This window comes from Arvicanthis niloticus, chromosome 7 (assembly GCF_011762505.2).
Source record: "Arvicanthis niloticus isolate mArvNil1 chromosome 7, mArvNil1.pat.X, whole genome shotgun sequence".
Classification (NCBI taxonomy): Eukaryota; Metazoa; Chordata; class Mammalia; order Rodentia; family Muridae; genus Arvicanthis; species Arvicanthis niloticus.
In genome coordinates, this window is record NC_047664.1 from 91,209,067 (window position 1) to 91,234,827 (window position 25,761).

The 25,761-nt window shown below is 38.8% G+C and overlaps 1 protein-coding gene across 2 annotated transcripts in view; it reads left to right on the top strand.

Moving 5' to 3' along the window:
• Positions 1-25,761, top strand: part of Uso1 (USO1 vesicle transport factor) — a 67,456-nt gene that overhangs the window by 820 nt on the left and 40,875 nt on the right. For both annotated transcript variants that reach the window (XM_034508496.2, XM_034508498.2), the window contains exons 2-4: positions 12,538-12,624; positions 13,266-13,330; positions 17,356-17,432. In XM_034508496.2, coding sequence (XP_034364387.1) covers positions 12,538-12,624; positions 13,266-13,330; positions 17,356-17,432 — 229 coding nt within the window. The remainder of the gene's footprint in view (positions 1-12,537; positions 12,625-13,265; positions 13,331-17,355; positions 17,433-25,761) is intronic.

Below are 25,761 nucleotides of genomic sequence, written 5' to 3' on the forward strand. Positions count from 1 at the left end.
TGGATTCAGAAGGGTCATAAAATACTCTGCAAGATAGGATGGAATCTTTACTAATGAAGAGAGAATTAAAGTAACTTGCCCAGAATCTTGGAGCTAGAATTTACTACCGCTGAAACTAAGAAACCAAGCGTTCTGCTAAGCCTAGACTTTTTGCTGATCCCTATGTCTCAGTTCTTAGCTGGAGCTTTTGGAAATTTACATAATATTAACCAACATTATTTAGTTAGGATTAAGTTAACTAAATAATGGAGTTTACTAATGTAGTTAGTACTGGGGGAGAAGGAAGAATTCCTAGGACTCAATCCAGGGCCAGTTTACATGCAAGGCAAGCATTCTGCCACTGAGCCAGACTTCCCACCACGTTAGAACTGAGCTGAAGCTGTCAAGTCTATTGCTTTTGAAAATCAGATCTCTTCCCCAAATACCTGGCTTCCCTGTTCCTCCCCACAAGGCAACAAGGCTGCTGTTACTGGAAACCAGGGACTCTTTGCCATAGTCACAGCCCATCTCTTCAGCCTTTCTGTATCTTGGCTGATATTTGTATGTCAGAGACACACAAATTAAGAGCTTGCTTTGAAATTAGACCTTGATTTGAATCCAGGCTTTCAGGCCTGATTGACTTAGACAGATCAGGGAAGGATAACCCTTTGTATGTAAAAAGAAGTGCTGGCTCCTGTGGCTGTAGTGAGTCTTTAAAGTGAGAAACAGAAAGTGCAGCCCTTAGTACATGCTCAGGAAAGGAGAGTCTTGACTCCAGTAGGCTAGACTGAGATTATCGGTTAGCCTTGACACAGCGTCCTCTGGAGGAGGTGATGAGTTCTCCAGAGTTAGAGGCATTTAAAGCTGAGGCTCCCTCTGGAGCACAGAGTGGTCAAACATCTGCACTTTACTCTCAGCAAAGTAACTTGTGCGGTGTTGCCGAGCTGGGGCTGGGAATCTGTGGTCCAATGTGCGTGAAATCAACATCATAGTTCCACATCATGAGTTCATGGTGATGCCCCAGTGTCACTGTGGTGAAGATGTAAGAGAAATGAAAGGGATGCCCTTATTACTTCACTTGCACTGGTAATTGAAGCAGTAGTCTGTCCTTTGAGGACTGAGATCACTGAGTTACTGTATGATCAAAGTTAGTTCTGATTCTGTCAGGAAGTACAGCAAGGACGGATTTATAGAGCCTCAGTGGAGTGCATGGTATAATATTAGATGCTTTAATTGTCGATATTTGCTTTGGACTACATGTTTGACTAACCTGTGCTTTGAACATTTACTGTATAATCATCTACTATGTAGGTTCTTCCATTGCTGCAAAATTAAATTCTATCGTCTTCAGAATGGTTCTGCATTCTTTCTGTTTCATGTTTTTCTAGTGAAAAGCCTCTTTTATCTGAATTCAACCTTTCTTCTCTATGCACCCCTAACTTCTTTTGCCCATTAAACTACAAATAATCTCTTTCCCCACAGAACAACCATTGCTTTACAACTAGGTGAACATGTCTTGTCCTTTCTACCGTTAATATGGCACACACACATAAAATATGCATCATCCTTTAAAGTGTCTTTTTGTCCAAGAGTCAGTTGTATTTCAGATATTTTTCCCCTAGTAACATATGCACTATAAGAACCTCTTCACTGACATTTCACTGAGCTAAATCTCCAATCCCCCCCTTCATACACATTTTTTAAAAAAATAATATATTAGATTTATATTTCAAATAAACCACAGATATTATAGTTAGAGCAACTTACAAATATTAGGGGGTAGACAATGCCATTTTATTCCTCCACAGTTGTTAGATAATTGAGGTCTCTGTGTCAGGCTTTTTACCCAGAGATTGTTCTAGTGTGCAGATTACTTTAGCTGTTTTCCTACCTTTACCTTTTTTTCTTCCTTTATTGTTGAATGTAGGAGAGGTGCAGGGGGTGGGGGTGGGATGGGAATGGTTTCTGTGCTAGAAACTGAACCTGGATAAGTAAGCTACACCCCAGTCCAGCTGAGCATCTCCTGTGTGTGACAAGAATACCATTGCTGACTGTGTGCCTAACCTTTCGTAGCCTCAGGTGAAAGGAACTTTGGACTTTTATTAAGATATTACTCAAAACCAGCCAAGTAGTAAAGATCTGTATTTGCATCACAGGATCATCAGCAAGTCTGTGGGAAAAAAGGGAGCATTTTAAATCTAGAATTCCACCCACAGTACACTTTGCATTTTAAAGTCTAGTGCTTTTTAATATGGTTTTTTTCTCCCCTCACCCCCACCCCCTTAAGGTAGAGAAAGACACAGGCATCTGCTGATTGAAACCCCTTTCACCTTGACGGGCTACACACATACTTGAGAATGCTCACCTGTTTTATGTCTTCTGTTCAACTAGTACTGGTTTTAAAAGATAGTTTCTTGAAAAGTCCCTAAGAAATGTGAATATATTTGATAAGTTGTAGGAGTTCTTCCTGTTTTCAGGTTAGATTCTGAGGCACAAAAGTGGCCAACAGACTACAGCTACAGAGTCCCTGTTCTGCTACAGGCGACTCTGTGGGGTTGATCTGGAGGAACTGGCTCAGAAAGCAGGAGGGCTAACAAGCTAGCTAGCCACAGGTGTGCTTTTAACTAAAATTGCTCAGGGAAGAATGTGATCTTAAATCACAGTTCAGGGCTGGCCACTGACTTAGCAGGTAAGTCACTTGCCATGCAAGCCTGACAACCTTCAGTCCCCAGGACCCACAAAAGGAAGAAGAGAACAAGCCTGACAAAGCTGTCCTCTGAACTCTCTGCACGAGCACTGTGCTGTGAGCATGCCCCACCTATCAGAGTAACAAATGAGATTTTGACGATGCATATTTTGTTTGTTTGTTTGTTTTTTTTTTTTTTTTTTTTTTTTTTTTTTTCGAGACAGGGTTTCTCTGTGTAGCCCTGGCTGTCCTGGAACTCAGAAATCCTTCTGCCTCTGCCTCCCAAGTGCTGGGATCAAAGGCTTGTGCCACCACTGCCCGGTGATGATGCATATTTTATGTGTGTAATGGAGCACATTGTAGTGTTAATATAAATGTTTGCTCTGAAACGCCTCTTGGAGTTGTTCCTTCGGTCTATGCTAGTAACTAGGTCAGTGTCTTAATTGGAATGTTTTCTTGCTTGGCTTGCAATAGGAATGTCAGAGAAAACTAGGAGAGTGATTTGTGTCTGATGACTTTTTTGTCTAAGCAAAGATGTCTTCTTGACTTGTTGTATTAAACTACACTTTCCATTTTGAAGGCTAGTTACTTTGAGCTCCTTAAAAAAAAAAAAAAAAAAAAAACTAGAATCACTTAAAATTTACATTCCCCTAACACTACCATGGGGTGTTCCACCTTGTAAATGTAAATAACATTCTTTGGGATGTCCTAGAAAATCGTTTGTTACCAGGGAATTGTGTTGTTCGGTGGTCACAAACAAGATAGAAAAACCCTGTTATATGGAGTTATATAGATAGGGTGCTGTTTTCACAGTTTTCTGTCTAGACCCTGGCTGTGCCTTTCAGGGAACTTTGTCTACTTCTCTGAGAAATGTATTTAGGGAAAAATTGTCCTTGAAGGTCTATTATACTGTGATATAAGTATATAATATATGCTTATCTAATTTCTGTTTTTCAAGAGTTCTCTGTGATCAGCAGCTCTATACCTAAGCCCTGAAACCTTGTGATTCGGGGAGTGATCGCAACCATCTTGAATTGGATTATCTCCTAGGAGAGAATATACCCAGTTCCTTTCTAGAGGCTTGCATTTGTTTGCTTGTTTTTGTGACAGGTCTTTCTTTGTAGTCTAGACTGGCTTTGAACTTGGAATTCAACAGCCTCAGCCCAGTTCTGGGATTATAAATTACCACACCCAGCCCAGAAATTCTCTATATAAAAATACTATGTTGACTATATGGCTAGTCTAAATATCATGGAAAAGTTATGCTTGTTTTTATACTAGAGAAGTATTGTAAACATTTCTCTTATAAAGTGCTAATCATCTTTAATTTGAAAACTTCTATAGGGTTACATTTTTTTAAAACACTTATTGTTTATGTGTGTGTGCATGTTGCCTGTGTGTCTGGATATGGGTGACCTATGTGTGCTAGTCTGCCAATCAGGATAGTTCTGCCTTTACCACATGTAGATTCCAGGGATAGCAGTAAGAACCTTTATCCATGAGCCATCTTGCCATGAGCTATCTTGCCAGCCCTATAGTGTTAGGGTTTTTGTTGTTGTTTTAAATTAATTATTTCTATGTGTGTGGGTGTTTAGCCAGCATCTTGAGCATGTCTGGTGCCTATGGAGGCCAGAAGAGGACATTATATCCCCTGGATTGGGGTTATAGATATTTGTAAATTTCCATGCGGGTGCTAGGAATTGAACTAGGCTCCTCTAGATCCTAGGATCATCTAGTACTCTTAACCACTGAGCCATCTCTCTAACCCTTGTAGTATTAGATTTTAAGATGCTGGTATTTATGACAGGCTGTTTGGTAGGACAAGTTTCATGATGAACTTGTTGCTCTGAAGTGAGCCGTTTCTCTTGCCCCTTGAACAGCTAGAGATTTAATTGTTCCTTTCCTTCATTTTTTTCATGCCTGTTAGATTCTTATGAGGAACAGAAACTCCTGCAGGCTGTGATGTCACTACAAACTTAAGTTAACCTTCATCCTACTTTTGTGTGGCCCTAATCCCCTCTGTCTTGTCTTTTGTCCTCTGTTTTTTTAACTGTATTTTATTATGGGGCATGCATGCCATGGGCAGGGCAACATCGTCAGTTCTCCCTTCACCCTTCTGGGGTCAGACTCAGGTCATCAGGCTTTTGGGCAAATGCCTTTACTCAGCGAGCCTTCTTTTCTAGACAGGCTTTCATTTTCATGTCCTTTATATTTCTGTCCCACTCCCAGCTATTCCCATTGCGTTTATGGGGAGGGTCTCCTTGGTACATTAATAAGTGACATTATTAGTTCCCCGTTTTAGTTTTAATGAACAGATCATCCAGTTACAGTTCTGTGTATATCTAATTTGCCTGTTGTTAGCAGGGCTCGTTATTTAATGTTTTACTTGCTAAATGGAATTATGACTCTCATGTGGCATTCTGATACTCACCCATGTGAATTATGGTGACTCAAATGTTCTGTTGTGAGACTTTTATTTTGGGGATTTCATGGTGATTCAAATGCTCTATTGATGAGACTTTTATTTTTGAGGTGGGGCTTCACTCTGTAACCCAGGCTGGTCTTGACTCATAATCCTGCCTCAGCATCCTGGGTAGCTGGGATTACAGATGTGTGCCACCACATCTTGGTTGTGTGTCTGTGTTTTCCTGTACAACCAGTACCAGTAAGCATTAAGTTCTTATGGGCTATCTTCTGCATTTACAATTCTCTGTCCAGAGGTGAATATGTTACTAATTAAGTATAAGTCTTTTATCTATAGCCGGGCAGTGGTGGTGCACGCCTTTGATCCCAGCACTTGGGAGGCAGAGGCAGGCAGATTTCTGAGTTCAAGGCCAGCCTGGTCTATAGAGTGAGTTCCAGGACAGCCAGGGCTACCCAGAGAAACCCTGTCTCGAAAAACCAAAAAACAAACAAACAAAAAGGTCTTCATCTGGGTTAAATTTTACTCAGAAAGCGTTTCCCTTTAGAACTCTTTTTTTTGGTGGTATTGTCCTTGTATAGTGTTTTGTTATTTAATGTGAGGGTCACAAACCTTCACTCAAGGTGGACACATCAATGAAGCAGTTAGGGCAGAGGAGAGCCCAGAAGCCTGAGATGAAGCCATGGCAACCTGTCTAGGCTAAAGGATATCACAGACACTCAGCAGCAGCCAGAAGTGTCCTGAATGTAGGCCCAGGGAGCCAGTTTTAGGAAGTGGGCAAAGTTTGCTTTTCTCTCACCCCACCACCGTGTTCTGTGTTTTGCAGCTACCATGCCCACCATGCCTTTGTCTCTAAAAGGTGGGTGTGGAATGGTGACAGTCTCTTCGGGACTTCATGAAGATTGAATACATTTTTCAAGACAAGGTTTCTCTCTGTAGCCCTGGCTTTCCTGGAACTTGCTCTGTGGTCCAGGCTAGCCTCAGACTCACAGGGATTCTGATACCAACACCATGACCAAAGCAAGCTGGGAGGAAAGGGTTTATTTGGCTTCCATGTCCACATCTAGTCCATCACCAAAGGAAGTCAGGGTAGGAATTTAAGCAGGGCAGGAACCTAGAGACAGAAGCTGATGCAGGGGCTGTGAATGAGTCCTGCTTACTTGCTTGTTCCTGTGGCTTGCTCAGCCTACTTTTTCATAGAAGCCAGGACTACCAGCCCTTCCCCATCAATCAGTAACTAAGAAAATGCCTGCCTACAACCCAATCTTATGGAGCCATTTTCTTAATTGAGGTGCCTTCCTCTCAGATAACTTTAGTTTGTGTCAAGTTGACATAAAAGTATCCAGCTTACTATGTTTTACCAGTACTGAAATACAGATTGGCATATATCTCTCAAGTTGGGATTTAGCTTAGAGTGTTGGTTAGTATTATTATCCCACTGATACAGTTAATACTAGTGGGTCTCCACATGGTGGAAGGAGAGGACTGACTCTTGGAAGTTGTCCTGTGGCCAACGCACTTGCATATGCAGTCACAGTAAATAAATCGCGGGCCCAGAGAGGTAACTCAGTGGCTAAGAGTACTTGTTTCTCTTACAGTGAACCTGGGATGGTTCCCACCACCCACAAGGTAGCTCAGAACTCTCCACTCTGGGGAGTCCAGTAGAGGATTCTGACCTCTGAGGGCACCAAGCATATACATAATACATGCAGGCAAAACACTCAAGCAAATAAAATAGAAGTAAATAAATCTTAAAAAACAAAACAAAACAAAAATGTAGTGAGTGAGTTTTAAAATGTATTGTTCTGGACCAGTGATGTTTGGTCAGGTGAAGATGTTTGTCACTAGGCCTGATTCTCTGAGTTCCATCCCCAAAACCTGAATGAGAACTACTTCCCACAAATTGTCCTCTGATTTCCACATGCACACCATAGCACATGCATGCAAATATACACACACAAATAAGTAAAATGTAATTTTAAAAACTGTTACATTGTATGAACATGGTATTAATTACTATCAAGCTAGTGTTTTCAAGAAAAGATAGAAATGTAGACTTCCATATGAAATTTTTTAATCTTCTAAAGCTAACTTAACATTATTTCATGTACAAGTCAGATAGCTTTCAAATGTTAAGTATGCTATTATTCCTTAGGTTGAAATAGAATATTTTTCATGCATTCAAATTTTAAATATTAAGTAATCCTAAGAGTGCATCTTGTTTAGATCCTTTACATTATAGATAATGAAGTTGACTTAGAACTGTACTGTAGGTACATCTTGTCCTTCCTTATCAGTTCCCTTATTTGCAATTTCACTAGGACACATTTGCAGCACCCAAATCAATACCTGCTGTGCTCTCCTGCTCAGCTGAGGACAGTGCAGAACAGTGAAGCAGACTCCCAGTTTCCATATCCAGCTGAGGTTGAGGAAGACCACCTAACCCTATTTCTATTTCTCAGTGTAAACAAGTGTCTCAGTATTCTGTACTATTACATTTTTGCATGTTTGTATTTGTTGTGACATTTCTCTGCAACAAACAGCCCCAAAGTTATGATTTTCCTAGGTACAGGAAGGAAAGACAACATCTTATAGAAAACTGAGTTAAAGAATTCCATTCAGGATGAAGGGCAGTTGGCCTTGAGTTCAGTATCCATGAATAAGGATACTTATTAAATGAGGCATCTTTAAAGAGAAATACATATAAAACAAGGGGTTATTTTTTGTTTGAGAGATTTTAGTTTCAATTTTTCTTTCAAACAAGTTCTCACTATTTAGCCTTGGCTAACCTTGAACTCACAGAGGTTCACCTGTCTCTGCCTCCTGAGTCCTGGGATTAGAGATGTGTTGCTACACCTGGCTAAAAACGAGGTTTTCTGTTGATTGGCATGAAAAAAATCTGACTATCAGCTCACAGGAAGTTAACCTTGAGTTTCTCTTCAGAAGAGTACATAAGGGCCTACTATTCTATGTCCATGGTGACTTCTAGAATATAACTGACACAACAGCAACAGTTGTACTCATAAAATAGGTGACTATTAAGCCAGGTGGTCAGTGTTAGAACAAATATGCTAAATTAAAAGCAGTATCTGACATAGAGATTTCTTTGTTTTTTTTTTCCCTTAGGTTATTGAAACAAAAGTAAATCTTAGAATAATAAAAATCAATATATAGTCTACAATTGACTTATTTCATTTTCCATCACCAAAAATACTTTCTTCTTTCCCTCCACCCAATATATATGTATATACACAGGGATTTTTTTTCAAAAGTGAAACAATTACTTGAGATTTACTTATTAAAATATGTAATAGTGGGCATTGAAGATTTTTTTTTAAATCACTAATTAGTGAAAATGATGGTTTGCCCAAAACATTTTACAATTTTTTTTTTTTTTTTTTTTTTTTTTTTTTTGGTTTTTCAAGACAGGGTTTCTCTGTAGTCCTGGTTGTCCTGGAACTCACTCTGTAGACCAGGCTGGCCTTGAACTCAGAAATCCGCCTGCCTCTGCCTCCCAAGTGCTGGGATTAAAGGTGTGCGCCACCACCACCCCCTGGCAAAATATTTGTTTTAAGACCAGGTTGGTGTGTGTGTGTGTACGTGTGTACGTACTTGCACTTAAGATTGGATCTACCTGCTAAGAATGTGCTTTCTTTTCATTTTAAGAATGAGTTTAGGTTTGTGTTTCCTGTAAACTGAGTTTATTATTTGAGGGCATTGGTTCAGCTGCTGTTAGGAACGCTAGTAGACAGACTTAAAGGAGAAGGAAGTTTCTCTTTGTCTAGTAAAAGTTCAAGCTGGTAGGCAACAGGGGACTTTGCTCCTTAGATCCCTGCATGGTACTTGCCATCACTGACAGTATTATACTGATTTGAACTAGTGAAGATTCTTTAGCACCATCAAGTTCACATTCCAGGCTGAGACAAGTTGGAAGAGGAGTGAGGAACACAACGTTCCCTTTAAGAATATGACCTTGGAATTATAATATGTTGGCTAGAATGTGGTCACACTTGATGCCATGTTTCCAGAGAGTCTCAGAAAGTGTTCTGTGTGGACAGACTCTCACACAGACTTATCATAACTAAAAGGAAGTGCAGCTGAGCACAATTACACAGCACCAAGAAACACTGGGAGTGACAGTCTTTAAGATGACAAGTTCTAGATAGAAATTAAGCAATTGTTAATGCTACAGAAACGAAAGGCCTGTGTTTGAACAAAAACAAACCTTTGTAGGATTTGGGCATAGGCGATGTATTTTGTTTCATTTGGTTGTAGTGCCTGTAGAGAGTAGCAGCACCACACTTCTTCCAGGAAGATCTCTAAGGCACTACAGTCATCCTGAATATGAGCAGGTGGAAATATGCTTTCCAACAGCAAAAGTAGGAGTTGCAAGGCTGTGTGTTCAAATACGAGCTTGCTCAGGTCTCAAGTAGAGACAGAAACAGAACAAACACCTGAATACTAGTGTTGTGAACATGGTCTCCTGTGTTCCTTGTGAACATGTCTTCCCATGTTCATTGTCAACATGTTCTCCTGTGTTTATTGTGTACATGTTGCCCTGTGTTCATTGTATACATGTTCTCCCATGTTCCTTGTGAACATGTCTTCCTGTGTTCCTTGTGAACATGTCCTCAAATTTTTCTAAAGCCATTTCTCCTCTGGTATCAGCAGTAATGTCGGGTGTGTGTGTATGTGTGTGTGTGCGTGTGTGTGTGTGCGTCCCTACATGTTCTTGTGTAGCTCAGGCTAGCCTTGAACTCATTTTGTAGCCTGACCTTGAACTCTTGCTGCTGCTGCCTGACTTCTAAGTGCTGGGGTTACCTGGTGTGCTACCATAGAGGGCTGTGAGGAAAGTTTGCCTTTGCTTCAATCCAACCAGAAGTGTTACTCAGCCACTAGAACCAAATATTCAAAAAAGAGAAAAGTTTTTTGTCTAGAATCTCACTACTGGATGTCTTAGACTGAGCAATGACAGGAAAATACTCAAATAATTCTCAACATAAGCACAGTCATCCACCTCTACAAAAATAAAGAGACTGAGAACCCACAAAACTGAGGAGAGATGCATAGTACCCGGCTGCTGTGCTATTCGGGCATACTACTTTACCTAAAATTGTTTCAACAGAATCACAAGCTTCATGTTCTCAAGAGATAAGTACATTGTTTTTCTAACAGTAAAAATTTATAGTAGAAAAAAGAAGTGAGCCAGCTATTTAACCAAGAGAAAATTGTAGTGTTTCATTTAGAAGACTCAATAGAATTATGATCATGGTAGTTACATTTTAGGGTAGAAGTGATTTTTAAGCATGAGTAGCTAGAATGAGTAAGAAAATACACCTGGCTTGGAGACCACGCCCATGTGCAGTGTAGAGAAGTGCCCTGAGTCCTGGCCCCCAGGAATTCTGCACACAGCAGCGTACATGACTGCATGTTTCCCATTAGAGAATGTCTAAAGTCTCCTAGAGCACTGCAGGGAACAGAAATAGAATTTGGAGAACACTATATTTAAATACTATTTAGAAATAAAAAGTGTAAGCATTTGAGTGATATACTAAAACCTCATTTATAGAATTGTCAAAGTAATTTACTAAGGAGTGCATAGCAAGTTTTGTTTGTTTTGTTTTTTGAGACAGGATCTCACTGCGTAGCCCTGGTCAGCCAGAACTTCTGTGTGGATCAGCTGGCATCAGACTCAGAGATCTTCCTGTGTCTGCTTCCCAAGTCCTGAGATTAAAGGCATGAGTCACCACACCTGGCCTTACCCTTTTTTAATAAAATACTGAGCTAAAAAGGAGTAGTTTTAACACTATTTCTTTATCAGATGTTACCAAGCCTAGACTCAACCATTTTTATTCTCTGAACTGTGTCTTAACAGAAGTGATGTGTTCTCCTAATCTACATCTGAAAATTCTTTTATTATTTGAACTTCATAGGGTTTGTCCTGCTTTCTTCTAACAGTTCTGTAGCTCTACAATGATAATTTTTTTTTCAGGATTTAGGTTTTAGATGGGATATTTGTAATATTGAGGATCTAATTCTTGAGTACAATTTTAAAAATACACATTTTGGGCAGGCATGATGGTTTCATTGGTAAAGACACTTGCTACCAGACCTGAAGACCTGAGTTCAATTCCTCAGACCTACAGGATAAAAACAAAGAGTAGTTTTCTACAGATTGTGTCGTTATCCCCTCCCCCCATTTGTCTGTCTGTCTTCTCCCTCCTTTCCTCTCTTCCTCCTCCCCCCCCCCCCCCACAATACCCCTCTGCCTACATGGACACATGTACACCTACATATATGTACACATATATGTGTATATGTACACATGTACATATACAAAATATAATTATTTGCATACATGCTTTTGTTTCTGTGGGCTCATTTACCTATTGCTTATTTTTATGGTGTGATGATATTTTTATGTCAGTACAGTTAATTCTTTTGAATAGCTATATGGGGTCCATCAAATATGTCACAATGTGTTTGACTTTGCTCATTTGGTGGACATTTACCCAACTCTGTTATTCTGTTGTATCTAGTACTCTGATGTTTATTCTTAAGTTCAGTTTGAATTTTAATTTGTCAGTTATTTTAAAGTAGAAATATTCTGTCTGTAAAGATTTTGAGACACTTAGAACTTTAAAATTGGAGGTTGGAGAGATGGTTTGAGGGTTAAGAGTACTTCTTCCAGAGGACCAAGGTTTGATTCCCAGCACTCGTCACACTGTCTAACTCAAGTTCAGGGCATCTGATGCCCGCTTCTGGTCTCTGTGCACCAGGCGGGGAGTCGTGCTCAGACACATGCAAGCAGAATACTCATATTATAAAATAAAAATTATATAAGATGAAACTTGTTAAAACTTAAAACATTTATACACATCTTGAATTTCCTTAGCCCAGTGCACAGTTGCAATGAAAGGGTAGCACGATGCATATCAGTAAGTGGACCCAACTTCTCAGCCTAAATATCTTACTAAGCACAGTTACTAACCTTTGCCCCTACCAGTGTCTTCTCTAATTTCTCAACTTCTTTGACTTACTGAGTTGGCTTCTTATTTGCCCCTTTTCACTTCTCAAGTCTTTAATGGGGTAAAAAGTTCTCTGTAATTCGATAATACTACCTAAATAAATAGAAAAAAAACCACTTTTTTTTTTTTTAAGATTTAATTATTTGTTTTATGTGTGTAAGTATACTGTCACTGTCTCAGACAAACCAGAAAAGGGCATCAAATTCCATTACAGATGGTTGTGAGCCACCATGTGATTGCTGGGAATTGAACTCAGGACCTTTGGAAGAGCAGTCATTGCTCTAACTGCAAAGCCATCTCTCTAGCCCAAAACACTTCAATATTCCATTTGCTGACTTTTTTTTCAAAATTGAATGGTATAAATTTGGGAGTGCAAAACATGATTGTTTTTTTTCTTGTAATGTTTTATTTTTCATTGATAGATTCAGAAGCTCTGTGACCGCGTAGCTTCATCTACTTTACTGGATGACCGAAGAAATGCTGTGCGTGCTCTTAAGTCACTATCTAAGGTTCGGAACACTAAATTACTGCTTCTTTGAAAACATTTCTTTTTTGTTTGTTTGTTTGTTTGTTTGAGACAGGGTTTCTCTGTGTAGCCCTGGCTGTCCTGGAACTCACTCTGTAGATCAGGCTGGCCTCAAACTCAGAAATCCGCCTGCCTCTGCCTCCCAAGTGCTAGGATTAAAGGTGTGTGTCACCACTGGCCAGCTTTTGAAAACATTTCTTACTTTGCATGTGTGGGTGTTTTGTCTGTATGTTTGTCTGCACCACTTGCATGCATTGTGTCTGCAGAGGCCAGAAGAGGGTACTGGAGTTACAAACAACTGTAAGCTGCCATGTGGGTGCTAGGATTCAAATCCAGGTCCTCTGGAAGGACAGCCAGTACCCTTCACCACTGAGCCATCTCTCCAGCCAGATTACTGAGGTTTCCCCCCACCCCCTGAGACGGGGTTTCTCTGTGTAGCCCTGGCTGTCCTGGAACTCACTCTGTAGACCAAACTGACCTCAAACTCAGAAATTCACCTGCCTTTGCCTCCCAAGCATTGGGATTAAAGGTGTATGCCACCACTGCCCGGCAGTTTTTGGTTGTTTTTGTTTTTTTCAGTCGACCTTTAGTTTCTGTAATAACACTTTCTTGTCTTCTGTATAGAAATACCGATTGGAAGTAGGAATCCAAGCCATGGAACATCTTATCCATGTTTTACAAACAGATCGGTGAGTTTCGTGTATTGATTTTTCTTTCCTACATTTTGAAGTTTTAATTTGTTTTAACCATCATCATCTCAGAAAATAATAACATTAAGTCTACACAACATTTTTTATTCTTAGTTGTTACCTACTGGATACAGACCAGGATTACACACATGCTGGTAACAGGCCTCAGCATCTTGTGCTATCTTTAAGTCTGCTTGAGCATCCTTGTGACACATGGCAGTTCTAGGCTCACTTGGAGCCTGTGATCTGAAGGAGCAAGGACCCAGCCAGTAGACTCTTACATCGCAGGTGCTAAGCCTTAGTTTAGACATAAAAGTGTAATAAAAGAACTAGATGCTAAAGTGTACACATGTAATCAAAGCACTTGAGAAGTGAGGCAGGTCCTCTGTGGCAGTTTTTGAGGCAGGCTTTCTTTGTGTCACTTTGGCTGTCCTGGAACTTGCTCTGTAGGCAAGTCTGGCCTCAAACTCACAGAGATGTGCCTGCCTCTGCCCCTGGTCATCTTTGTCTTCCTAACAAGTTCTAGGCCAGTTTGGGCTACATGTGATCCTATCTTGGAAGAAAAAAAGAGGATGATGTAACTTAATTAAAACGGCTTAAGATTTTGATTTGTATTGGATAAATGGATATATTGATACTCATTTACAAAAAAAAAAGTTATAGTATGTTGGTAAATAGACTTTTCCCCTTAGGATACTAAATGCACAAAAAAGAGTCTGATGTTAAATATGGTGTGTCTACAGAGAGGGAACTCAGCTTGTTTTTAACTTAATCTGTTTCTTTTTTAGATTTTTAATCTGTATTTTCTGTTTTAATCACCTGTACATAGATAATTTTTATATCTTGCCTCTGATAAAATATGTCAAGCTTTAATTGCTTGTCACACATTTCTATTCCACTGAGATCCCATAAAGACCTCAAATTCAGAATTGGTGCTGGGGAAACAAGTGTTTCTGTACAAGTATATCTTGCACCCAGATAAAAGCTCAACATGGCAGCTTGCTGCAGGAAGGAAACAGGTGGAGGTCAGGAGCTCATCTCAGCTCTAGTCCTCCTGCTCCTGACTCGTCTTTGCCCACTTCAGCTATCTTTTCTTTTGAATTTATCCCAATCAATAGTATCCTTCCATTGGGTCATAAACTAGAAGATTCCTGCTGAATTCATCCTTCTAGCCCAAAGAAAAACAATGGTTATGTTTTCAGCCTTCTTGCTCTTCATTCTGGCACTCAGTATATCCATCACCTAAGTCATTTTCCTAGTTTTTGCTGTTATAACATATGAAAAAGTACTTTAAATTTTAGTGACCAAAGACTTAGTTTTTCCTTCACAGTTTCAGTGCTGGGGTTGAGGGGTGCCTTAGGTCAGGAGGCCTGAGAGGCTTGAGTCAGCTAAAAGCTGACTAGTGCTGGTGGGTCTGACTGCGTGAAGACTCAGTCACACATGCTGGTAACAGGCCTCAGCATCTTGTGCTATCTTTAAGTCTGCTTGAGCATCCTTGTGACACATGGCAGTTCTAGGCTCACTTGGAGCCTGTGATCTGAAGGAGCAAGGACCCAGCCAGTAGACTCTTACATCGCAGTCATCAGAAATGAATAAACAAGTTGCTTCAGTTTAAGGGCTGGCTCATTAGGCTTCCCCTCTAAGAGCTAGATCAGAGAGCTTTAGAATTCTCTGAAACTACCACTACCTTTAAACTGTATTTTTTTTTTCTGTCTCTGATTTCTTTGTAATTTGCCTAGTATATGTGTTTCACTAGTTCAGTGTAGTATAAAATCCAAAATCAGACTTGTTTGTTTGTTTGTTACTTGTTTTCTGAGACAGGGTTTCTCTGTGTAGCCCTGGCTGTCCTAGAACTTGCTCTATAGACCAGGCTGTCCCCAAACTCAGAGGTCTGCCTGTCTCTACCTCCTGAGTGCTAGGCTTATAGGCATATGCCACATGCCAAAATCAGTTTTCTTAAGGCAAAGAGTATAAGCTTTTTAAAGATCTGGGTCCCACCTGTCCATTTATTTCATAGCCACTTTTGAGTCTATTCCAGCAACTCCTTAGTTAGTGATTGTACTTTCTTCTTCTCAGACAGTATAGCCTTGACTACTTTTTCAAAGCCAGCTATTGTGTATAATTTAGAGTAGGTAGACCCCACCAGATGCCTGCATTCCTTATCAGCCAAACATGGGAAGTCACATTACATAGCAGAAGGAACTTTGCAGATATAATTATGCTAATTGATGAGAGGAAATTATACAGATTGTCTAGGTGGACCCAGTGTAACTGGTCCTTAAAGACAGGACAGGGAAGTGAAAAGGAGGTCCCAAATTGTAACATGAGACATACTTGACCCGCTATTGCTGACTTCTGGAGGTCCTGAAGAATGACAGGCTAATATGGTAGTAATGCCTACCTGGCATTATTTTGTATTTGCCTTCCTTTCTCCCTCTCTCTTCTTTCTTTTAAAAAGATTTTATTTATTGTATGTATGTGAGTACAGTGTCACTGTTCTCGGACATACCAGAAGAGGGCATTAATCCTATTGCAGTAGTTGTGAGCCACCATGTGGTTGCTGGGAATTGAACTCAGAACCTCTGGATGAGCAGTGTTATTAACCACTGAACCATCTCTCCAGCCCTCCTCCTCCTCCTCTTCCTCCTCCTCTTCTTCCTCCTCTTCTTCCTCCTCTTCCTCCTCCTCTTCCTCCTCCTCCTCATCCTCTGCCTCCTCCTCTTCCTCCTCCCCCCTCTTCTCTTCTCTTCTCTTCTCTTCTCTTCTCTTCTCTTCTCCTCTCCTCTCCTCTCCTCTCTCTCTCTCTCTCTCTCTCTCTCTCTCTCTCTCTCTCTTCTTTGTTAATTTGTTTTTAGTTTGTTGGTTTGGTTTGGCTTTTTGTTTTGTTTTATTTTGATTTTTGAGACAGGGGTTTTCTCTGTAGCCCTAGAATTTGCTCTGAGACCAGGCTGGCCTCGAACTTAGAGATCCACCTGTCTCTGTCTCCCAAGTGCTGGGATTAAAGGTGTGCACCACCACTGCCCAGCTTAGATCTTGTGTTTCTTGATTTTATAAATTGTATGTATTTAACCATAAGAATCTCTTAAGAAGAAAAGGTAGACTACCTACAGATAATGCTATTTTGCATATATATGAATGTACATGAACATAAAATTACTGCTTCTTCTGTTTGCTAGTTTTAAAGTTTGGCTCATTTTTATAAATATTTGCTATTTTAACAAACATACATATATACATGCACATAAATATACATACATAAGTTTTGCTATATAGTATTATTCTGTCTTATTTTTAAACTTTTATTATTTGTGAATATGGATGTTTTGCCTGCATGTATCTGTGCACAATGGCACACCTGGTACCCATAGAGGTCAGAAGAGCATTAGATCCTCTGGGACTGGAATTATAGACAGTTGGAAGCTACCATATGGGTACTGGGAATTAAAAAACAGCCAGTGACTGTAACTGCTAAACCATCTCTTCCTTTGTCCGTTTTTAAATTTAGTTTTTTCTACTTGATACTTTATTAATATTTATTTACTTATGATGTTATTGTATTTTCTTTTAAGATACGTTTTCATTACTGTTTATGTATGCTATTTTTTAATTAGTCAAGTGGAGTCTCAATTTTTATAATTCTAAATAAATCTTTACATAGTCCCTTAATTTAATTTAATTTATTGTTGTTATTGTTAGGATGATGATGATTAGGATGATGAGGAGAGGGAAGAGGAAGAAGAAGAGGAGGAAGAGGATAAAGGTCTCACACTGTAGCCAAGCCTGGTCTGGAACTCACTGTATAGTCCAGGATAGCCTGGAACTTGCAGCCACTCTCCTCCTGGCTTCCGGAAACTGAGATTACAGGCATGAGCCACTTCCTGGCTTTACTAATACTTTCTTAGATTAAGTTTCTAGGGAAAAAAAATGAATACTTTATTGGTCTTATGAAAGAACTGCCTAAAAATGTCCATAACAGTTTAGACTCCAGCCAGCAGTGTGTAAGTATAATAATTTCTTTTTTCCAGTTCGGACTCTGAAATAATAGCATATGCTTTGGACACACTCTATAATATAATATCTAACGATGAAGAGGAAGAATTAGGTAAGTTTTCAGTTATTTTACTGTATTTGTCTTTATAAATTAACTAGGTTATACCAATTTTGCTTTGAAGTTGAGTTTATTTCATAAACCTGTTCATTGTGTGGTGTTTTCTTAAGTTGCTCTCTGAATCAACACAGTAAAGATTTAATTTAGTCCTGAATGGTGTCTCTAGGATGATTGCTCAGTGTGTGACGGTCTAGACCATTATGACAAGGTGGAGTGAGGTTTCTGTCCTTAAGTCAGGGACTCACTGTGCAGCCTGGTCTAATCTACGCTCAGTCTCCTCCCTCAGCTTCCAGAGCATTAGGATTATAGAAGAACACCAACAAGCCTCACCTATATGCTTCTTTCTTTTATATTCTTATTTTTTAGTGAACTTACAAGGTATTAGATATCCTGACATTTTCAAATGAAATGTTTTAGTAGATTCTCCTTCACCCTCACTCATCCACCCCAGATCCTCTGTCAGTCTCGGTCTGTCTGTCTGTCTCTCTCTCTCTCTCTCTTTCTCTCTCTCTCTCTCTCTCTCTTTCTCTCTACCTCCCTCTTTCCCTCCCTCCCTCCTTTTTCTTTTTCTCTTTCTCTTTCTCTTTCTTCTTCTTTTTTTTTTTTTTTGTTAGGTAGCTCTGGCTGTCTAGAACTCACTATAATAGACTAGGCTGACCTCATAAAGATCAGCCTGTCTCTGTCTCCTGAGTCCTGTGGTTAAAGGAGTGCCCTACCACATGCAGAAGAGCCTTCTTTCTTAAGTTTTTTCCTCTTTGGGCTGTAATTAGGCCAAAAGTAAATATTAATAATAAATATAATTAATATTAATCATATTTAATGAATATAATCAATACATATAATTATATATTAATATAAGTAATAAATAGGTATTAGCCAGTGCTGAATTAAATAATCCCCTCTTGTTGGTTAGTCTTTGTATGTGTTATTACCCTATGTCAGAGCAGTAGTTAGGGGATGTTTCTCCTCATACTTAAGCCTTGGGGGAAGGGGAATAAGACCTTATTAATATATAAAAAGTAACAATTTATAAAATTTAGGGAGTTTTTTATTTACTGTTCTCAAAAGTACTTGGCAAAAGGCTTGATTGAATGTCTGTGCCTTTGTCGTATATCTTGTAAAAAGATGCTCAGTGAGTAACATTGCACAGTGCTATTGAGGATATTCCACATAGCCAACAGCTACTTACAGTAAGACATTAGTGGGGTTTTCAAACTTTACAGAAAAGAGCAGACTTATTCTAATTTATACCAAAATACAACAAAACAGAGATTATAAATAAGTATTGATCTTGCACATATTTTATTAACAGTTAAGCAGAAAAGCATGTGCATGTTAATTCCACAGAGTACTGGTAGGTAGTGTATTTGAAATAAAGTGTTGAATAGTCATGGTCCCATAGAACTAAATATTTTTTCTTAAGATTTTATGTCTCTGTGATATCTCACTTAGAAGTTTATTCATTTCTAAGGGGTAAATATATTTATTAAACAATTTATTATTCATGGAAAAAGAAGTTGAACATGTAGCCACTTAAATATATACACAAGAATATGCTTTGAAGAGTAGGGCATTTACTTCTGATTGGTTTTCAGATGAGAACATTAAAAGCAGCACACCTTTTTGTTGTTGTTTGAGCTGGGGTCTCTTTATGTTGCCCTAGCTATTCTAGAATTTGCTCTGTAGACCAGGTTGACTTTAAATTCAGATCTTCCTGCCTCTGCCTCTCAAATGCTGGGAATAAAGGCAATGTCAAACCATGCCCAGTCACACAACACACTTATTTAAAATGTTTGTTTCTTATATCTTGGGGGGGGTGGCAGTCTTGTGTGTATTTGGGATTTTTATGTTTTATTTACTTGCATTTTTGAGACAGGGTTTCATTATGTAGTTTAGTCATGAACTCACCACATAATCCAAGCTAGCCTTGCAGCCCAGGCTTTATCCTTTGGCTTCCTGGGTACCAGGATTATAGGCAGGTGCCACGGAGCCCGCTTCTCTGCTCTTTATTTTTAATTCATCATTCAAAAGTCTTTTTGATAACATAGGAAAACAATTTTTGAATAAGAATAAACGGTAGCAGAATAATTTTTCTAGGGCCTTTTTCTTCTGAAACTTCAGTTAATGTGAGTAAATTTTTAAAAACTAGATATTAAAAAAGTGTGTTCTTGAGTTCTGTTATCAGTATCTTGTTAAATGCTTCATCATGAGGTAATTCTCCAGTGATCCAAAAACTACTTAGAATTCTTTACCTTGGGAATATTTAATAATCCTTCAGTGATGAATCTGTTTGATAGTCTTAAATGTATAGCATATATATTTAGTATGTAGCTGTGTATGCTAGGTGAGCCTCACGGGTGTGACTTAGTGACAGAGTCTTGTTTTCTGGTCTGTACTGCTTACTTGGCCGGCTCCTGCGCTCACACATATCGTTTGCTCTGTCACCTACTTTCTATTTATTTATTCATTCATTCATTCATTCATTCATTTATTTTTGTCTACCTTTTCAGATGATGTTGAAGGTAAAAGTTTGCATTTTCATATGCATGATGATGTAAGACCTGGTAATATAAAAGGACACTGTCAAATGCTGTTTCTTCTGGCTGCTAAAAATGTTGGGTTCATTGTGTCAGAATCTGTAATTAAAAAAGCAATACTTAATAATCTGTTATCCACACCATGAAGCTATTCTAGTGTATCTTTTAATAAAATCAAATTTCTTCTGGTAGCTCCATTTATTCAAATTTGTTTTGTGTATAATTCCAGGAAAACAAATTGTTTATAAGTAACACTTGACTATGTATGCACATGTATGCATACATATATCTACTTATGAGTGAGCTGGAAATTACTCAGTTCAGAGAATACATGTATATTGATGATGTTCCTTTTACGTGCCATATGCACAGCTGTGCCGTAGTTACTGACCTTTTTACATTAATTTCTGGAATTCACTGATATTTATCCTCTGGTGATCTGTTTGACCTCTAGTAATTTTTAACAGTATTTCTTTTCTTCATAATTAAAATAATCAAGTTTTCTTATATATTTTGTTTAACTAATATTTCTAAATATTTTTAAAATATTTTTTAAAATGAATGAAATACTATCTATAGTAGACTTAAAATAACAGTTGCCGAAACTAACAGAAAACTAACTTCCTACCTTTCATGGCTTTTGAGCCCCTTGTTTGAAGTCAGAGCAGCCTCAGCACAGCCCTGACATTGGTCGGGCTGTGTCTTTGGAATGTAACGGATCAGGAACTGTTGTTTCTGTTATTGTTCTCTCATATTTGTGTAGACCCTTAAAGAGCGCAGAGTCCTCTCATGTCCAATGTCTTACTTAATCCTCATACAGCCTTTGAGGTAGGTGTTGCTTCTCTTTCCTCAGATTAAAACACCAAAAGACTGGACATTGTCACTCATGCTGTGACCCAGTTAATGAAGAACAGTGTCCTCTCTCACTGCACTTCCTTGTTTTACACGCTCCATAGATTTTTTTTCAATTGAATGAATTGTGGCCAATTTTACTTTCTAACTAGAACTTATGAATTACATAATTTACATAACCAGTTAGTAGAAAATTCAGATAAGCATTTAAAATAAGCATAACTGCTTAACTGTTGAGTCCCACTTGTAAAGATCACTAGATAGTCTTACTGTGTACTTTAGTTAGAATATCTCCTCTTCTCTTTTTGGGGATGGGGGACTTGGCTTTTTGAGATAGGGTCTTGTAATGTGGAACTCATTTTGTAGACCAGCCTGGCCTAGAACTTGCAGTTATTCTTTTGTGCTGAGATTGCAGGCATATGCCTGTGTTCTGCTGTACACTGACTCTTTTTATATAGCAGTTTTGTTCTCCAGATTGTGAACTTCATATGGAATTCCATCAAAATGTCCCATATTGTTTTTTAAGCAGTTTATACCTCTGGAAAACATACATCTATAAATATATTTTAAGAACAAATATATGTATTTAGTTAGAAGCTAGTTCTATAAGTAGATCTGGAAAGTAGTAGAGTATATGTGTGTGTGTTTATTATATTTATGGAGTATGTGTGTGTATTCAAATAAAATTTATGTACACACACACACACTCCTTAAGAAAATCCTTAAGGATTAGTCTTTGCTTTTACTCTTCTGTTTTGGGCTTATCTTTGCTATAACAATAGATCATTTTTTTTTTTTCCCATTTACTTTAGGGATCACTTATTTTTACAGGTTAGAGAAAGTTGCACATAATACTTAAACTAAGATTAAAGAAATAAACTCAGCCATGATATAAGCATACCATATCAACAAGATGGTTTGTCTCATGCTTTTGCGCATGTATGTATGTGTGTGTATATATATATGTGTATATATATATATATATATATATATATATATATATATATATATAAAAATTAGATATTGTTTTGTTTTATTGAGGCAGTGTCTTTCTACATAGCTCTGGCTGTCCTGGAACTTACTGTGTAGACCTGGCTGGCCTAGAACTCACAGATCTGTTTGCCTCTGCCTCTCAAGAGTACCACCATGCCCAGCTAGATAAAAATTTTTTATGGATGTAGTTTTGATTTATAACTTTAAATATGATTAATTTAATAGTTTTAAACAATTTTACCTTATTCACTAAAAGCTTTGTATACTATTACTTACCTAGTTTGAAGGCATTGCATTAAAGCATAGAAGTGCTGGAACTGGAGGGATGGCTCAGTGGTTAAGAACGCTGGCTGCTCTTTCAGAGGACCTCAGGCTCATTCTCAACCCAAAGAAGGTTGGCTTACAACCTTCTGTAACTCTGGTTCCAGGGGATAGTACACTCTCTTTTGGCCTCTGCAGGCACTGCATGTGTGTGGTCCTCACACATACATACAGAGAAAATACCTATGCACAAAAATAAAAATAAATAAACTGTTAAAGTTTGGAAGTACTGCGTTAGGGCTGTGGCTTTTTAAAATTGATGGTTGGCTTGGTTGGTTTTGTCAAGTTGATGCAATCCTAGACATAGCTAGGAAAATGAACTTAATTGAGAAAATGGCTCCATAAATTGGCCTAAGAGCAAGAATGTAAGAGATTGGTATGATTCTTGCTTGGTGATTGGTGTGGGAGGGCCCAGCCATTGTAGGAAATACCATCCTTGGGCAGGTGATCCTGTGTGTACAAGAAAGCAGGGTGAGCAAGCCAGTAAACAGTGTTCTTCCATGGACTCTGCTTCAGTTCCTGTTTCCAGGTTCTTGTCTTGAATTCCTCCCTTGGCTTACATTCCTGCAGGACTACAATTTTAAGCTGAATAATATATATATATAAATCCCTTCCTCCTCAGTTACTTTGGTCATAGTGATTTATCATGGCAGTAGAAACCTTAGCTAGGACAGAAGTCTTAGATCAGATTTTATCATACTAGCTCAATTCAAAATCTAGAACCAAATTATTAATAAACTACAGTATTTTATATGTTATAGGTAACAGAATAAATCAAAGATATAAACTGTTTCTTGATAGGTTATTCTCTTATTTTTGGTATATTGAATTAACTCTTCTCTTCTATTCTATCCCTGAATGTACACAAGAGTTCTAAGACATGTCTTGTATAAAAATAGTCTAAAATAGATAAATAAAGAGGCCCTAAAAATTCCCACGAGGATTGTAAGTAGTGAGAAGCTGCTCAGCTCTTTGTCAGACATACCTGTCTCCAGGCACTTGCTTCACCAGATGCATATTACCATGTCCCACTGAAGTATATTTTGAAAAATTTACCAAGGCTAAAACTATACATTAGTTATTTGTAATTACCTGCATAAAAATATTTCAACGTTAAAAAAAATTAGGGGCTAGAGCAGGGGTTAAGAGCATTTGTTACTTTTGTGGAGAACCCAGATTTGGTTCCCAGTGCTAACATGACTGTTAACAACCATCCATTACTCTAGTTTCAAGGAACATATATACACACAAGCAGCAAAACTCTCAGACATGGAACTTACAAGGTAAATAAGTATTCTTTTGTTTGTTTGTTTGTTTGTTTTGTTTTGTTTTGTTTTGTTTTTCCAGACAGGGCTTCTCTGTGTAGTCCTGTCTGTCCTGGAACTCACTCTATAGACCAGGCTGGCCTCGAACTCAGAAATCCGTCTGCCTCTGCCTCCCAAGTGCTGGGATTAAAGGTGTTTGCCACCACTGCCCGGCCTAAATAAGTATTCTTAAATTAACAAAAAACATTATACAGTGACTTCATCAAATTAGTTCCTTTTTTTGACTAGTTTATTTTGTTGTTTTGTCTGTGTGTGTCTGTGTGTGTATTTTGCCTGCATGTGTGTCTGTATATCACTTGTGCCTGGTGTTTACAGAGGCCAGAAAAGGGCATAGGATGCCCTGGAACTGGAATTTAGACATTTATGAGCCAACATGTGCATGCTTGGAACTGAATTCATGAGCTAGTGCTCTTAACCATTGAACCATCTCTGCAGCCCCAATGTGCAACACTTTAAATCCTTTCTCTTGGTGGGTGGGCACTGAGTTGCTTCTAGTTCAGGACTACTGAAATTTGATTAGGTCCACTTCTATGAACTTTTAATAATTTAGGATTTGTATATGTTTTACCCTGCTACTATAACAAACACCATGATCAGAAGCAACTTGGGGAATAAAAGGGTTCTTTTGGCTTTTACTTCTAAATCACAGTCTATTATTGAAGGAAGTCAGGGTAGGAAGTTGAAGCAGAAATCATGGAAGAGTATGCCTTACTGGTTTACTCACAGGCTCATGCTTAGCTAGCTTTTAAAATACTGTCCAGGACCGCCTGCTCAGAGGATAGTGCCAAGCAGAGGGCAGAGCTCCCCTGTAACCGAGGCTATACCTTCACCAGTGACTCTCTTAACCTCTCTTCAGGAATTCTACCCTGCCACTCAGTGCCAGGTCTCAGCTGCTCTCTATGACACCCCTCCACCCCCATTCCCATCTTTCACCTCTCTAGCCTTCAAAACCAGTACCACAAAGGCAACTCTTAAACCTTGCTGAGTTCTAGTATCAGCTTGAGATACAGGCTTGTCCCCTTTGGACCACAGGTTCTTTGTATTACCCTAGAGAAATACTTTCCTATTGTCCCAGTGAAGCACAGAGATTTCTCTCAGTGAAGCAAATCTCTTAGCAGTTGCAGCTGACTTTTCAGCTGTAGCCAGCTAGCATCCCATTGCCCAGTGAACCATGGTAGTCCTGATTTCTGGTTAATCATAGCTAATTCTTCAGTCCCAACTGACCAGTACACACAGGTTCCATTTTCTTGGGGCAGTATTTTTATTCTGTCTGAATGAGTAGTTTGCCTGCACATGTGTATGCCCACTGCATGTTTGCATTATGCTCATGCAGGTGAGAAGAGGACTTGGGATCCAGGATTATGGATAGCTGTAAGCCACCATCTGGGAACCCAACCCAGGTCCTATACAACAGCAGCAAGTGCTCTAAACTGCTGGCATCTCTTGTCCCATATAAATTCTTAATCCAAAATGTTACAAACTGCCTTAAGAGAGTCTTTGCTCATCTCCGAAACCCCACAAGCCAGGCCTCCATTGTCTGTGTTTCTTTGAAGCTTACATAAGAGTTGAGTGTTAGATAACTTTCCTAACTCAGATTTCCAAAGTCCTCCACAACCCTCTAACAAAACAGTCCAAGGCAGATGAGCTACATGGTTAGCTTTATTCCAGCACCCCACTCCTAGTATTAATTGTTGTTCTAGTTTCATTCAGTTGCTGTGACAAACTCAAGACCATCATCTTGCCTTAGCCACATGAGTGCAGGGACTACAGGCACCACTGCCACTTAGCCCTATACAATTTTAATCATTTTAATATGTAACATTGTAAAAAAATTCAATGTTTAATTCTGCTCTTATTACCAAATACTTGTCTAGGTTCTATATAAAAACAATACTGGCTGATCTGAAGGTAACTGACTTAATTTCATAATCAAGCTGTACTGACAAATACAGATCAGCAGAGACTGCCATTTTGAGGTGTATTGATTTGGAGATACAATTAATGTGAAATACAGTTTGCTCATAGACGTTGTGTAGTCTTACAGGTTTCAACAAAAGAATTCAGTAGTGGCTGATGGGATGTGGCACTGTGGTCAAGTGCTTTCCTGCCATAAAGCAAGCCCTGGGTCCAAACCCCAGCACTTGAAAAAAAAAAAAAAATCATGTAAGCACTACCACAATCAAGACAGACTATTTTTGTTACCCTAAACAATTGCCTTATCCTAATAAAAGATTAACATGACGTCTTTGAGGAAATGTGATATCTAACTGACCTTGAAAGTGAGTTTACAAATAC